The sequence below is a fragment of the Gopherus evgoodei genome, chromosome 1 (genome assembly GCF_007399415.2).
Source record: "Gopherus evgoodei ecotype Sinaloan lineage chromosome 1, rGopEvg1_v1.p, whole genome shotgun sequence".
NCBI classification, from domain to species: domain Eukaryota; kingdom Metazoa; phylum Chordata; order Testudines; family Testudinidae; genus Gopherus; species Gopherus evgoodei.
Window position 1 is genome coordinate 152,199,594 of NC_044322.1, and position 15,855 is coordinate 152,215,448.

Below are 15,855 nucleotides of genomic sequence, written 5' to 3' on the forward strand. Positions count from 1 at the left end.
TTTAATACTTTACACTTCTGTTGCAACCTGATTATATGAATCTAATTTTACAGCCACTACAATCCACTTATGTTGAAGTCTCTAACCTTGTATTAATTCAGTATCAGGTAAGAAACTGCTCTGTGCCCAGCACTACACATGCACACAATACTTTATGAATTCTGTTGTGGAGAAGTGTTATATATGGAGTAATCACAGGAACTCCTTTTATTGCAGTATTTCCTTGTAAAGGCTTCAGAGAGATTCCCTTAACAGAATTTCTCTGGAGAGGTTCACCTTCAAACACACACTTTCTCTACATCCCTTTTCATCCTCACCCCCAAAACCAGAAACCTTTATGAATTTTTGATTAAGTGACAAATCTCATCCTGCTGTTAGAAATTCAGGTTCAGAAAAGAACCAGCTGCTTCTCCTTAAGTCTTGTCTACACGTCAGTTTTGTTGACAAAAGCCAGTTTTTGTTGACAAAAAAGTGGAGGTATACACACTAAAATGCTCCTCCTGCCAATGTAATACCCCTGCTATGCTGACATAATAAAACCATCTCAACAAGAGGTGTAGGGCTTATATTGGTGTTGTTAGGGTAACGCAATGTCTCTGTAGATAAATAAGTGTCTGTTAGAAGACAGGATACTGGGTTAGATGGACCTTTGGTCTGACCCAGCATAGCCATTCTTATGTTAAAGCTGTCCAGTTCCCGGCGGAGAGCGGGAGGGACCAAAAAGTTAGGGCAGCTGAATCCTGCTCCCGGGGCAAGAGGCCCCGGGCAGCTTCCCCCCTTTCCCAACAGGGAATGAGGAGACAAGCCCCAGGCACCTTGCCCCCTGCTCCCAGTGGGGAACAGGGAGGTGAAAAGCCCAAGGTGGCTTCCCCCCTGCTCCTGATGGGGAACAGAGAGTTGGAGGTAGGAGGCAGCCCGCCAGGAGCCCGGGAGCCTGTGGTGCAGCTGGGCTCCTGGTAGGGAACTTCCAGAAAAGCTGAGAGACCAGGCTCTCAGTTCCCCACACTATCCCTCTTAGGTTAGTGGAAGCACTACTGGTGAGAACATACGCCACTGATCCAAGCAGGGTAGTGTAGACATCAGCCACTGCAGTAGTTAATGCAATGTCTGTAAGTCAATCTAACATAGGTTGATTTATCTTTGTAGTGTAGACATAGTCTCAGCTTTACATAGATGAAAGGGTGACTCCTCTTCACACACATTTTAGGAGCTTCAGACCCTGGGACTAGTCCAGTAGTTCTCAAACTTTAACACCCTGTGAAACCCTTTCACTAAAAAGTCAAGTCTCGCAAACCCCCTCCTAAAAAAGAATATTTCTAGGAATTTTCTCCTTTACCTGAGTATAAATTATAAAAGTAGAGATGTCGGAAAAATAAAATTTGTTTTTATGACATGCTTATTACACACTATTATTAATTATTTATCATTATAGTATTTTTATTACATTATGAAAATAGCAAAACTCTTCCAAGATCTCACTTTTGTAGCTTGTATCACTTTTAATAAGTCTGTTATAAGACAAGGCTCCTATGCTTCATCAAGAAGTATCAGATGTGAAACAGCATGAAAGTATTTAAGAAGCCAGCTCAAAGAGTTCTTCCTACACAAGCATTCAGGTCTTGAGCAGTCCTGGCAAACAACGCACATTACAAAAAAGCTTAAATTTGTTCTTCATAATAATTTTAAAAACAGTACTAGCTGCCTATTTAATTTTAAAAACAGCAAAAAATATCCACCTCTCTTTCAATTTCTTATAAGGAGTCTTGAAGTTTAAATCTCTTTAGCGTGATAGATATTGCTTGCTTTGATCTGCTCAGCAGCCAGTCCAGGGGCTCCAGGCTGCTGGCCCTGTGCTGCCTGGGGTCCCTAGTGACAGCTCTGTCCACCATTAGGGATTTTTTCGCCAAAACCCGTTTGGGAACCACTGGACTAGTCAAATCCAACAAGGTGGACAGGGCTTATCTCTAGTGATAAAACTGGGATAGAAACTACCACCTTCACAGAAGCATACCGTGGAATCTCAAAAGACCTGTACATTCTATTACATAGCCATACATTTAATCTTCAGTTTGGACTGAGGTAAGAAACTGAGGTCTGTGAAGCCTACACCTCTGAAGAGTAGACTATTTTTCACTGTGAGCTATTTTCTATAGATCCACATCAGACTTGTTGCTTCTGTATTAGAAGCTGCATGTCTAGGAAGGAATGGATAGGTGAAGGAACACAACGTCCCTTCTGTATGAGTTAAAACAAATGTCAATCAGTGTGGATTTAAATTTGCTATAACAAGATTTTTGACCCGGCCTTTAATCAGGTTAATTCTAAAAAGCATTTCAGAAGTATAAAAATCAAAGAGAAAGACTATGATTTACATGATTTACTTTCTAAAAGAAGCATTTGCAGTATTATACTGCATTAATCATCACACTGTGATCTTTTATCCAGGAACAGTAAAATATTTTGACAAATTGTGATCACAGTCAGATAAACACTGTTTTTTTCCCATAGGGCTGTAAATTAATCGCCAGTTAAGTCATGCAATTAATTCAATAAAATTAATTGCAATTTAAAAAATTAACCACAATTAATTGCAGTTTTAATCACACTATTAGCCAATAGAATACCAATTGAAAATTATTAAATATTCTTGAATGCTTTTCTACATTTTCAAATATATTGATTTCAATTACAACACAGAATACAAAGTAACCAGTGCTCACGTTATATTATTATTTTTATTACAAATATTTCCACTGTAAAAATGATAAAGAAAATAAAGCATTTTCCAATTCACCTCATACAAATACTGTAGTGCAATCTCTTCATCATGAAAATGCAACTTACAAATGTAGATTTTTTTTTGTTCTATAACTGCACTCAAGAGCAAAACAATGCAAAACTTTAGAGCCTACAAGACTACTCAGTCCTACTTCTTGTTCAGCCAATCGCTAAGACAAACAAGTTTGTTTACATTTACTGGAGTTAATGCTGCCCACTTCTTAATTACAATGTTATCAGAAAGTGAGAACAGGTATTTGCATGGGACTTTTGTAGCCGGCGCTGCAAGATATTTATGTGCCAGATATGTTAAACATTTATATGCCCCTTCATGATTCGGTCACCATTTCAGAGGACATGCTTCCATGCTGATGATGCTCATTAAAAAAAATTCATTAATAAAATTTGTGATTGAACTTCTTGGGGGAGAATTGTAGGTCTGCTGTTCCATTTACCTGCATTCTGCCATATATTTCATGTTATAGCAGTCTCAGATGATGAATCAGCATTTTAAGAACACTTTTGCTGCAGATTTGACATAACGCAAAGGTACCAATGCGAGATTTCTAAAGATAGCAACAGCACCTCGGCCCAAGGTTTAAGAATCTGAAGTGCCTTCCAAAATCTGATAGGGATGAGGTGCTGAGCATGCTTTCAGAAGTCAAACTACAGAACCTGAACCACCAATAAAGAAAATAAACCTTCTCCTGGTGGCATCTGAATAAGATAATAAAAATGAACATGCGTCAGTCCGCACTGCTTTGGTTATTATTATTGAGCAGAACCCATCATCAGCATGGACACATGTCCTTTGGGATGGTGATTGAAGCATGAAGGGACATATGAATCTTTAGCGCACCTGACACATAAATATCTTGCAACACTGGCTACAAGAGTCCCATGTGAATGCCTGTTCTCACTTTCAGGTGACAATGTAAACAAGAAGTGAGCAGCATTATCTCCTAAAAATGTAAACACACTTGTTTGTCTGAGCAATTGGCTGAACAAGAAGTAGGACTCAGTGGACTTGTAGGCTCTAAAGTTTTACATTGTTTTATTTTTGAATGCAGTAATTTTTCTACATAATTCTACATTTGTACGTTCAACTTTCATAATAAAGAGATTGCACTATAGTACTTGTACTAAGTGAACTGAAAAATACACTGGTTTTGAAAATACTGTTTTGAATCACCTTAATTAGCTCCTGGTCATATCTCCCAAAGGGAACTCTCCTGCAGGAGCCAACCACCATTAGAGCCACAAGAGGAGTCCTGGTTGGTAACCAGCAATTCAGTCAAGGAGTGGTTGAATTGTGGGTTCTGCCTTTAAGTGAGACAATCCTGGCAGGTGACCTGCCCACACATAGCTGCAAAGGAAGGCAACCTCTGCCACCCTACCCGCAAAGGTCACTGCCATTCTGATCTGGGGGAAACTTCCATTTCAACCCCACATATGGTGATCAGTTAGACCCTGAGCAAGTGAGCAAGAACCAGCCAGCCAAGCACATCAGAGAGAGAGACTGCTTGGTGACAACTCAAAGCCATGGCTCTCCCCATCCAATGTCTCATCTCTAGCCATGGCCATCCCTGATGCTTCATAGGAAGGGGATAAAAAAAAAACTTCCAGAATACACTGGGGGAAAAATCCCTTCCTGACCCCTGCAGGTGGCCAGCTGAAACCCTGATCCATGAGCTTTGGGAGCATAACACAAACTGGAAGTGAGCCCCCCGGCTGTTCAGCCCTACCCCCTACCATCATAAGTTACTCCATCATACAATTGTACTCATAATTTTGTCTCTTTTCAAACTAATTAAGTTGTTTGCCCTCTTCACTGTGGACTTTTAAAGCTACAATCTAGCGTTTAGTGTCCTTCACAGTCAATATAAATATGTTAATTGGATGGTAAACCCAGGGCTGGCTCTACCATTTTTGATGCCCCCAGAAAAACAAACAAACAAAAAAAAAAGGCGCTTGGACTACTGCCAGAAGTGCCGAAGAAAAAGAAAAGCTGCCCAGACTGTGCCACCCCAAGAATGGACAGAATGCTGCCCCTTAGCATGTGCCCCAGGCACAAGCTTCCTCCACTGGTGCCTGGAGCCGGCCCTGGGTAAACCCTATGGTCCGAGCTCTGTGCAGAATTACTAAATATATGTAATACAGTAGCACCTGAGGCCATGAACAGCATAAAGGTATTAACTTTGCAGATCAGTTAAGGGAGGACATTCTAATCATAAGCGGTAATGAAGAAGAACATACAAAGAGATTTGTAGGAAGAGCAAGCAAGAAGAAGTAGGAGATTGTCAATACTGGCAGAGTAGAAAGCATAAAAGAGTGTGGATAAATATAAAAGAACAGAACTGTGAAGGTCCTTGATGGGCTGTGAACAGCTAGTGGGTAGGGAATGAGGAATTCAAACTTCCCTTCCCCAAACCTGACGTGACTTCTGCCCCTGCCCAAGTTAGCAAGAAGTTAAATAGGAGCTCAGTACCAAAAGCCTTAATCTCCTTCAAGATAGACTCATAGACTCATAGGTCAGAAGGGACCAATCTGATCATCTAGTCTGACCTCCTGCACAAGGCAGGCCACAGAACCCCACCCATCCAATTTTATAACAACCCCTATCCCAGGACCAAGTTATTGAAATCCTCAAAATTGGTTTGAAGACCTCAAGCTGCAGAGAAACCACCAGCAAGCGACCCGTGCCCCACGCTGCAGGGGAAGGCGAAAAACCTCCAGGGCCCCTGCCAATCCGCCCTGGAGGAAAATTCCTTTACTAAATACCCCCTCATGCCTTCTTGAAAGCCTAAAGCCCTAAATGACCCCTACCCAGATGCCAAAATCATTGTCCTGCAACTTCTACAGTGTAGTTACTCATCGATACAAAAATTTGCATCATGCTGAAAGTATAAAATTTGGAGCAGGATAAAATAAACTGAATTTCAAAGTAAATAAATGATGGAAAGAACACTATACCGATTAGAGTGGCAGATAGGAGTATATGTGTGAGCGAGGGGAGCGGGAGTCATCACGTATTTCTGAACTCCCTGCCGCATAATTTTGATCTAATATGCTGCATAAGACAAAGCCCTGCCTAAGATACATCAGTACTTTTAGCAGTGGAAAATATGTCACACACTGTATTCAAGCTTAAAATAACTTTAAATAAGAGTTTTTGCATTGCTTTTTTTGTCACTGAAAGCTTTGTAGGTTGGTGTGTAATTAAAATACCCACCTTTAACTTAAGGTGGGATTTTCAAAGGTGCTTGAGTGAGTCAGGCATACAACTCTAACTGAATTTCAATAGGATCTGGGCCTTTAACTCACTTCGGTGGCTTTGAAAATCACAACCTTGATTTGGATTGGTGGGTACACAGGCATTTAAATCATAGATGTAGACTAGAACATGTATTTCTGCTCCAGATACGAATGATAGTCTCACCTGTCAAGTGAAGGAAAAGCACTCTGTCATTCAAGTTTCAGAAGGAAGAGGATTCGTTTGCTTGACTTATGGGGAAAAAAAGGAACTTTTATTGATCTTATTCTATTTAACTCTTCTCCTATCACCTATGTTTAGGCTGCACAATTCAGAGATACATAGTGATTATTAGGAAGCTGGGGAACATATGAACAATGTAATTAACTTTTTAATTAAATTACAATTGTATTAAATTAACAATTTGATATATATATATAATTATGAAAAATGGAACACTGATGCTGATTTAGACTCCTCAAGACAAAATTAACTATTTTCTAAGTGCTAATTAGGCAGTAAAATCTTTACGAACGTAGCTGTAAATTATTATGGCTTCCCACTACTGGTACATCTCAATATTAAGAACCTCACATCTAACCTGCACTTCATCGCTGTGGAGAATTAATTATATATATTTTTAGAAATATCATGTGCACCTCAGTTTCCCTATGTGATATTATCTTTCCCAGCTGCATAGAGTTAATTCAAAGGTGGAAACCAACAGGAAATGAAACCACGGCAAAGATAAAGTACTATCAGCGAATATCAGGGTTCTTTGGGGAAAATGGGAAAGTCATTAATTGAGTAATACCCCTGGCCCAGCTCCAACTAGACTTGCAAACTTTACTCTTCCCCATCCTGGGCCTAGGAATAAAGGGGATATTACAATCTTAAAGATGCTGGTCTATGTAAGAAGGGGTGAGATGGGGATAAGGGCTGAATTAACTGTCAACAGCTGCCCAAGAGGGAGAATCTGATACACACAGAGTCACAGATAACATGCTGCAGATCAGAGCAGTCTGCTTCTCCAAACCCAGAGATGGAGGTAACTGGGCCAAGGAGTGTCACAGTTCAGGTCAACCACACAAGCATTCCTTCTACAGTAGAACCTCACTGTTACAAATACCTTGGGAATGGTAGTTGTTTGTAACTTTGAACAAAACTTTACGGTTGTTCTTTCAAAAGTTTACAAGAGAAGGTTACTCACCTTGTGCAATAACTGAGGTTCTTCAAGATGAGCATCCCGGTGGGTGCCCTCTCTGGGTCTCAGTGTGCCCCTGTGCCTCTGCTCGGAGAATCCTACAGCGGTGCCCATATGGGTCACTCACACACCATTGTCTGTTGATGTGTTGCATGTGCGATCCGGACTCCGCAGTTCCTTCTCTACCTCAGAGCCTGTATCTAGCTCTGAAGTAGAGGGTGGGTAGTAGAGCACCAACAAGGACACTCATCTCGAAGAACCTCAGTTACTGCACAAGGTGAGTAACCTTCTCTTCTTGAGAAGTGTCCCTGTGGGTGCTCCACTCCAGGTGACTGTAAAAGCAGTGCCCTTTAGGATGATTGGGGTTCGGCCTAGGAAATAAAGCAGCGAAAAGTACCACTCGGCCAAGTCAAGTATCTGTTTTAGGACCTTGCGTGATACCGTAATGTTTGGCAAAAGTGTGTTCGGATGCCCAGGTGACAGCCTTGCAAATGTCTATCAATGGGATATTGTTTAGAAATGCTGTGGATGTCAAGACGGACCTCGTGAAATGTGCCCTGATGGTTGTTGAAGGCTGAATGTCCTTTAGCTGGTAGCATAGTCGAATACAGACAGACATCCATTTAGCGAGCATCTGTGTGGATGTAGGCACTCCCCTGGACCATTCCGCTATGGAGACAAAGAGTTTAGCAGTAGTCCAAAATGGTTTTGTTCTGTCTAGATAAAAGGTGAAAGCCCTTCTAACATTCAGCATGTGCATGGTTGCCTCGAACCATGTGGCTTGGGGAAGAAAGTGCGGAGCTGCAGTGGTTCATTAATGTGGAAGGATGAGTGCACCTGGGGTGAGAATTCGGGATGGGTGCGTAATGTAACTTTGTCCTTAAGAAAGATAATATAATGGGGGGTTGGCCATAAGCACCCCTATCTCCCCCACACGTCTCATGGATGTGATGGCAACCAGAAAGGATACTTTCATGGACAGGTGTAACAAGGGGCAAGTTGTCAAGGGTTCAAACAGTTGATGAGTTAGGAGGGTTAGCAGAAGATTTAAGTCCCTGGTCCCAATGATTTTGGGGACCTAGGTGGCGAAGGAGCTAGTGATCTGGGGACTATCATCCTGGGTCGGAGTCTGGTTTCAGGGACTTCTCCATGACTGTGAGTTTCAGCCTCAGGTCCCTTCATGCCCTAGATTTAAATTTGCTGCAATGGATACACTTCTGAGGAACATGGGATTCACCCAGACAGCGGACACATTGTGAGTGTTCATCTGACACTGGCATCACTCTCTACATGAGGTGCACCTTTTGAAACCCGGTGAGCCCGGCATAACAGGGGTTAGTATCTAACTACTGGTTGAAAGATTTTGGGGGGTGGGGATAGGGAGGGAATAAAAAAGAAATGAAAATTAGTACTAAAATACTAATGGTACAAACTAAATAACAATTTACTAATTTGACTGAAAACAAGGTCTGAATGGGACTGCGGAGCTCCGTCTCAGGCTAGGGATCATTGAGATAGATCTGAGGAGTTCAGGTCATGCACATGACACTTCAACAGACAATGGCCTGCGGGGCACTGCTGTAGGACTCTCCGAGCGGAGACACAGGTGCGCACCTACATCTGGAGTGGAATACTCACCTGGAGTGGAGCACCCACAGGGACATCTCTCAAAGAAGAACTGAACATTGGCTTAAAACAGCTTTGAAACTTTACTATGCAGAACACAAATTCTGCTTTCCCTTTATTTTTTAGTAATTTACATTTAACAAAGTACTTTATTTGCCTTATTATTTATTTATTTTGGGGGGGCTCTGCTGCTGTCTGATTGTGTATGTCCAGTTCCAAATGAGGTGTGTGAATAACTGGTCAGTTCGTAACTCTGGTGTTCATAATTCCGAGATTCTTCTGTATGTGGTCCCCCAAGGGCACTCACTCTAGGTTCCCGGCTCCTCAGCCATCACCTCTCTTGGGCAGAGACACATGTCTCTCTCCCTCTGGATGGTAGTTTTTCCAGGCTGCACAGTTCTACACTGTGATATCCCCAGCAATACCAGACTACCTAAATAGGCCAGCATCTGTGGTTAGCTTTCTTTCCAAAGGCTATGAACAGCTGTAATTGCCAGCAGTTACAATTTACCACACAGCCCTTTATAAAGAAGCACATTTATTTTTAAGGTGATTGAATTGCAGAGAAAATATATTAAAAACAATAGAAGAACCTATGCGCATGCTAAAACCTACCAGAGATCACCCCAGCTCCGACCTCGGACTCTGTTAGGGCTCAGTCCTTCTAAACCCACAACAGGTTTTTCCCTAGGTTATGAGTTCATAGCTGTCCCAAATTCAGAACAACTGTGAATAGTTCATTCTTTCCTTAATACAGCTTTGTCTTTGATTATGGCCTCATGTAACAGGTGATGCTACAGACTAAGGCCCACTCTTCGGGAAATAGCTTCAAAGGGCTGGGGTTTTGCATAATTGTAGGTTGGGAATTTGCATTCTCCTCCCCTTAGATATTACCCAAGATTCCACTTTATGCGTGTTGTCCCAAAAGTCCATTCTTGACTACGTATTGTTCAATATAGTACTTACATCACATCTCCCCGCTAAAGAGATTACATACAATATCTGTCCACAATAATACATAAACAATGGGCCCCCAAAATATTTAAATTTAATTTAGTAAGTTTTTTCAAGAATATTGTAGGAAAAAGCCATATCTGTTACAAAAGCTTATGGTGTAGGTAAGACCCTTGCATGAAGAGGTTGAAAAGAAAAAGCTCCTAAAGCCCAAGGATTTTATTTCTTATGTTGTTTTGTGTCTTGAACAGTGAGCCAAATGAAACCTGAGTATAAGGCAAATCCCATTCTATGGTATATTATATTTTATAAATGCAAATATTCCTTTAATAATTAAAAATTACACAGATAAAACATGGACTTAAGGAAAATAAATTTGCCCTACTACTTAGAAGTAGCGTTATGCTGATGTACAGTAACTAGTCAAAATGGTACAGGACACTTTTTCTAGTGATGAATAATTTCTGGAGCATGATCCCATAATGCTATTAACATAATTCTACCCCAGCAATGGTAAAACATTTTCACTTGCACTACAAGCTTTGGTTTGTTCAGAGGGTGGAGAGGGATGGTAGAAGAGAGATCAGCTGATCATTACCTGTTAGTTTCACTCCCTCTGGGGCACCTAGCATTGGCCACTGTCAGTAGACAAGATTCTGGGTTGGATGGACCTTTGGTCTGACCCAGTATGGCTGTTTTAATGTTCCATTGTGTCTAATGGTTTCAACCCGGAGAAATCCATTCAAGAAAGGATGTCAAAGCAGAAGTGGAAGAATAAATAACTAGTGTTGAAGTGTTTCTCCTGCACTGAAGAATGAAATGAACTTGCTCATCCATTGGTCCAGGTATCATCTTTGTTGATTATGATAGTATAAATATACAGTCTAGAGTGGGAAACAGATTGTGTGTGTGCAGAAATGAAATCCTCTTTCATGTATGCAGTATAGCAAAATCCATCTAAACAATGGTAACACTATTGTATACTTAGGGTCCAATTCCAGCTACCCTACACCACAAGGGTGGGAGAGAGTTCAAGGAGCTTCTTCTACCTCTTGCACATATGCACATAGAGCAGACAGAATCTCGGTGCTTCAGCAACTCTTGACCACAATGGGAATGACAATGCAGCCCATGATGATACGCACATCAAGGCAGAGGGAAGGGGTTAATGAGGCAGGGGACTATTTGAGGTCTCACTCAACTATATATGGGCCAGTTGCCTGAGGCCAGCACCAGCAAAGCACATGCTAGATTTCCAAAAAATGTAATAGAAGCTCCCAGGTGAAGTATCCTATTCATTCTGAGTCTCAACATTCCACAGATAGAATTCCTCTGGCAAGTGTTGCACATGGGCTGTACTACAATATCCTCCGCACATCTACAATCCTTTCTGCTCAGCTTTAAAAGCCACAAAAGAGCTCTTTGTGTTTTTTATTCAGTAAGTCCAAATTTTCCCTGAATAGTATTAGAAAACATTCTCTGTGACTGGGAAGGAAAGAGGTGGTCCTCTGGTCCTGCCCCAAATCCTCAGCCATCTCCTGCCTATTGGCATGCAGGAAGCCACTGGTTCTGCTACCAGGGAGTCCTATATATCCACAAAGGGTACAGGATTTGCCTCTAATAGTGTACAAACAATTTTCCATTCTAGACACATTATATGGGGAGAAGATACCTATGCCTACATTGCTTAACACTGTGAATTATGAAAGGTTCTTGTGACTTTTTTAAGGAGCTCTTAGACCTCCATTGTTTGAAGCAGTGGTTCCCAAACTTGTTCCGCCGCTTGTGCAGGGAAAGCCCCTGGCGGGGCAGGACAGTTTGTTTACCTGCCGCGTCCGCAATTTCAGCCGATCGTGGCTCCCAGTGACCGCAGTTCACTGCTCCAGGCCAATGGGAGCTGCTGGAAGCGATGCAGGCCGAGAAAAGGAGCATAAACACTGCCAACTTAAGTGTAAAAATGTAATAAGAAAAGCCAAAGAGGATTTTGAAGAACTGCTAGCCAAAAACTCCAAAGGTAATAACAAAATGTTTTTTAAGTATCTCAGAAGCAGGAAGCCTGCTAAACAATCAGTGGGGCCTCTGGCTGATCGAGATACAAAAGGAGCACTTAAAGACAATAAAGTAATTGCAGAGAAACGAAACGGATTCTTTGCTTCAGTCTTCACAGCTGAGGATGTTAGGGAGATCCCCAAACCTGAGCCAGCTTTTGTAGGTGACAAATCTGAGGAACTGTCACAGATTGAAGTGTCACTAGAGGTGGTTTTGGAATTAATTGATAAATTTAACATTAACAAGTCACTGGGACCAGATGGCATTCACCCAAGAGTCCTGAAAGAATTAAAATGTAAAATTGCAGAACTATTAACTATGGTTTGTAACCTGTCCTTTAAATTGGCTTCTGTACCCAATGACTGCAAGATAGCTAATGTAACGCTAATATTTAACAATGGCTCTAGAGGTGATTCCGGCAATTACAGACCAGTAAGTCTAACGTCAGTACCGGGCAAATTAGTTGAAACAATAATAAAGAATAAATTGTCAGACACATAGAAAAACTTAAATTGTTGGACAAAACTCAACATGGTTTCCGTAAAGGGAAATCTTGTCTTACTAATCTATTAGAGTTCTTTGAAGGGGCCAAAAAACATGTGGACAAGGGGGATCCAGTGGACATAGTGTACTTAGATTTCCAGAAAGCCTTTGACAAGACCCCGTACCAAAGGCTCTTACGTAAATTAAGCTGTCATGGGATAAAAGGGAAGGTCCTTTCATGGATTGAGAACTGGTCAAAAGACAGGGAACAAAGGGTAGGAATTAATGGTAAATTCTCAGAATGGAGAGGGGTAACTAGTGGTGTTCCCCAAGGGTCAGTCCTAGGACCAGTCCTATTCAACTTATTCATAAATGATTTAGAGAAAGGGGTAAAAAGTGAGGTGGCAAAGTTTGCAGATGATACAAAACTGATAAAGATAGTTAAGACCAGAGCAGACTGTGAAGAACTTCAGAAAGATCTCACAAAACTAAGTGATTGGGCAACAAAATGGTAAATGAAATGTAATCTGGATAAATGTAAAGTAATGCACATTGGGAAAAATAACCCCAACTATACATACAATATGATGGGGGCTAATTTAGCTACAGCTAATCAGGAAAAAGATCTTGGAGTCATCGTGGATAGTTCTCTGAAGACGTCCACGCAGTGTGCGGAGGCGGTCAAAAAAGCAAACAGGATGTTAGGAATCATTAGAAAGGGGATAGAGAATAAGACAGAGACTATATTATTGCCCTTATATAAATCGATGGTACGCCCACATCCTGAATACTGCATACAGATGTGGTCTCCTCATCTTAAAAAAGATATAGTGGCACTAGAAAAGGTTCAGAGAAGGGAAACTAAAATGATTAGGGGTTTGGAACGAGTCCCATATGAGGAGCTATTAAAAAGGCTAGGACTTTTCAGCTTGGAAAAGAGGAGACTAAGGGGGGATATGATAGAGGTCTATAAAATCATGAGTGATGTGGAGAAAGTAGATAAGGGAAAATTATTTACATATTCCCATAATACAAGAACTAGGGGCCACCAAATGAAATTAATGGGCAGCAGATTTAAAACAAATAAAAGGAAGTTCTTCACACAGCGCACAGTCAACCTGTGGAACTCCTTGCCTGCGGAGGTTGTGAAGGCTAGGACTATAATAGCGTTTAAAAGAGAACTGGATAAATTCATGGTTGTTAAGTCCATTAATGGCTATTAGCCAGGATGGGTAAGGAAGGGTGTCCCTAGCCTCTGTCTGTAAGAGGGTAGAGATGGATGGCAGGAGAGAGATCACTTGATCATTACCTGTTAGATTCACTCCCTCTGGGGCACCTGGCTTTGGCCACTGTCGGTAGACAGGATACTGGGTTGGATGGACCTTTGGTCTGACCCAGTATGGCCGTTCTTATGTTCTTATGAGGGATGTACTGGCCGCTGCTTCCAGCAGCTCCCATTAGCCTGCAGCAGCAAACTGTGGCCACTAAGAGCTGCGATCGGCTGAACCTGCGGACGCGGCTGGTAAACAAACCAGCCCAGCCCGCCCAGGGCTTTCCCTGCACAAGCGGAGGAACAAGTTTGGGAACCATTAGTTTAGAGCATGAGGGCAGAATTAGGTTTCCATAGGCAACTGTAAATCTGGCATTTCTTTACTTACAAGCACTTGAAGATGCACTTAAATAGCTTTCTTTTAACAAATATACAAATATTATATTAATATAACTATAACTATATATTATTTAATATAACTTTATATTTTATATATATACACACACACCTAATTGATGCCAGGGTTAAAATGTCATTTTGGCTAAAACCTAACTGAGATTTCTAAGCTCTAGACACAGAACCCCTTTACAAGATACTCATTTTAGCAAGACTTACAAAAATTGCAGTAATTAATTTTACATATGGAAACAGGTTTATCTCAATCTACTTGTAAAATATACTGAGTGAAAAGAGTGAAAAACAAAAGTATTAAATTATTTAAGTGTAAGAAACAATTAAACCTTTCTTCATGAAATGTATAATAAATTATGCACCAGAGTAAAAAGAATTCCTTACTATGGAAACATCAACTATAGTAATAACAAGCTAAATCCTATTAGATATAGAAACAATTTCTTACTGCCAAATGAAAGTTAATAAATAGGAACTATGACAATATTCTTACTGTTTTATTTTCACACCATCATTTGCGTCCTCTTTGACAAAGATACATGTATACTAACATTCCACAACTTTACCTTGTATGTCAACTTTTTCTTGGTATAATTGGGCACCATTAGGACCTTCTGAGTAATTTGTCTCACTTGACAGTCTATCACAATATGATCCAGTGCAAGAGGTTTCCTCCCTATTCCCTTAAGGCCAAAGATGCGTTCAGTGCCATCTGTTTCATTTTGTAGAATAAGCATGCCCTGTGACAATGAAAAAAATGAAGACATTTCAGCACTGCATGAGTCTTGCATTGCTGCCAAACAAACTCCCTTAACCTAATTAATCTCGAGTTCAGGTAGAGAAACAAGCTTTCAGGAAGATGTTGCCTGTTTACTTTCCAGCATATATGTAAACACTTCTGCTGAATTAATGAAGACAAACTTAAGGAAGAATGACTTTTATTTCTAAAGTTTCTATATTATAGCGTTAGCAGTATAGAGCCTCATGTATATTGATTACACACTTTACTTCTACTCAGCAAAGAAATATACCTTTCAAGAAAATATTTTCTGAGCCATCCCTATTCCTAATTAACATGAAAAACTGGAAAAGAAAGGCATTTTGTTCTAGCAGTTCCCATTGAGCAGAATCCTTTGCAGGAGGTGGCTCTTGATACTAAACTTTTTTGAGTCAATTTTATTTACCATACACAAGAAAAAGACAACATTCACTATTTCTTTTATCTATTATATGAATCCTCATACACAATAAATTGCAAATAAAATTTGCTTGTGTAGTTTTTGTATCTTGTACTTCAACATTATTGCTGGTTTTCACAGAATAACTTTGCCTAGTAGCTTTGCCTGCTGCATTGAACAGAATTCTATTAACATTTTGGGAAACTACAAAATGAAAACTAAGATCATTAATATCTACCCTCAAAACCTATGAATTTTATTCCCTCTTTGAATGATAACTACAGAAACACATTTAAGGATGGAACTAAAAGAGTGAAATCTTAAAACCATTAAGTATCAAGGCTGAAGCTAACCTGTTTGCAACTCACAATTTTTGGCTGTTTAAATTCTGATCAGATTTAAATCAATGACCTAGGAGGAAGAAACTTTGCATCTTGCTAAAATTGACTGTCAGTGGAGTTTGGCCCCAAAGGGAATGATTTCATCAGACTGTTATTAAAAAAATGAAGACACTTCTGAAAACCATCAACTTATTTAATGATACAGTCTGGAAGACTTGGGACAAATTCCTGTGGTTTGTAATTTTAAAAGAAATAAGAAAATGCAATTAGCATCAGAACTATCTTCTGAACTCCAGCATCCACAGCTT

General features: G+C 40.5%; 1 protein-coding gene and 1 long non-coding RNA gene across 2 annotated transcripts in view; one reads left to right on the forward strand and one right to left on the reverse strand.

The window, feature by feature from the left end:
• CFAP47 (cilia and flagella associated protein 47) overlaps positions 1 to 15,855 on the reverse strand; it is a 681,124-nt gene that overhangs the window by 293,778 nt on the left and 371,491 nt on the right. Inside the window, 1 exon segment of the mRNA XM_030575652.1 lies at positions 14,595 to 14,768. Within this exon segment, the coding sequence (XP_030431512.1) occupies positions 14,595 to 14,768 (174 nt within the window).
• Positions 1,859 to 10,460, forward strand: LOC115657615. Its single transcript, XR_004002013.1, has 3 exons — positions 1,859 to 1,869; positions 6,268 to 6,272; positions 10,356 to 10,460. It is a non-coding gene; the product is annotated as an uncharacterized LOC115657615 (long non-coding RNA).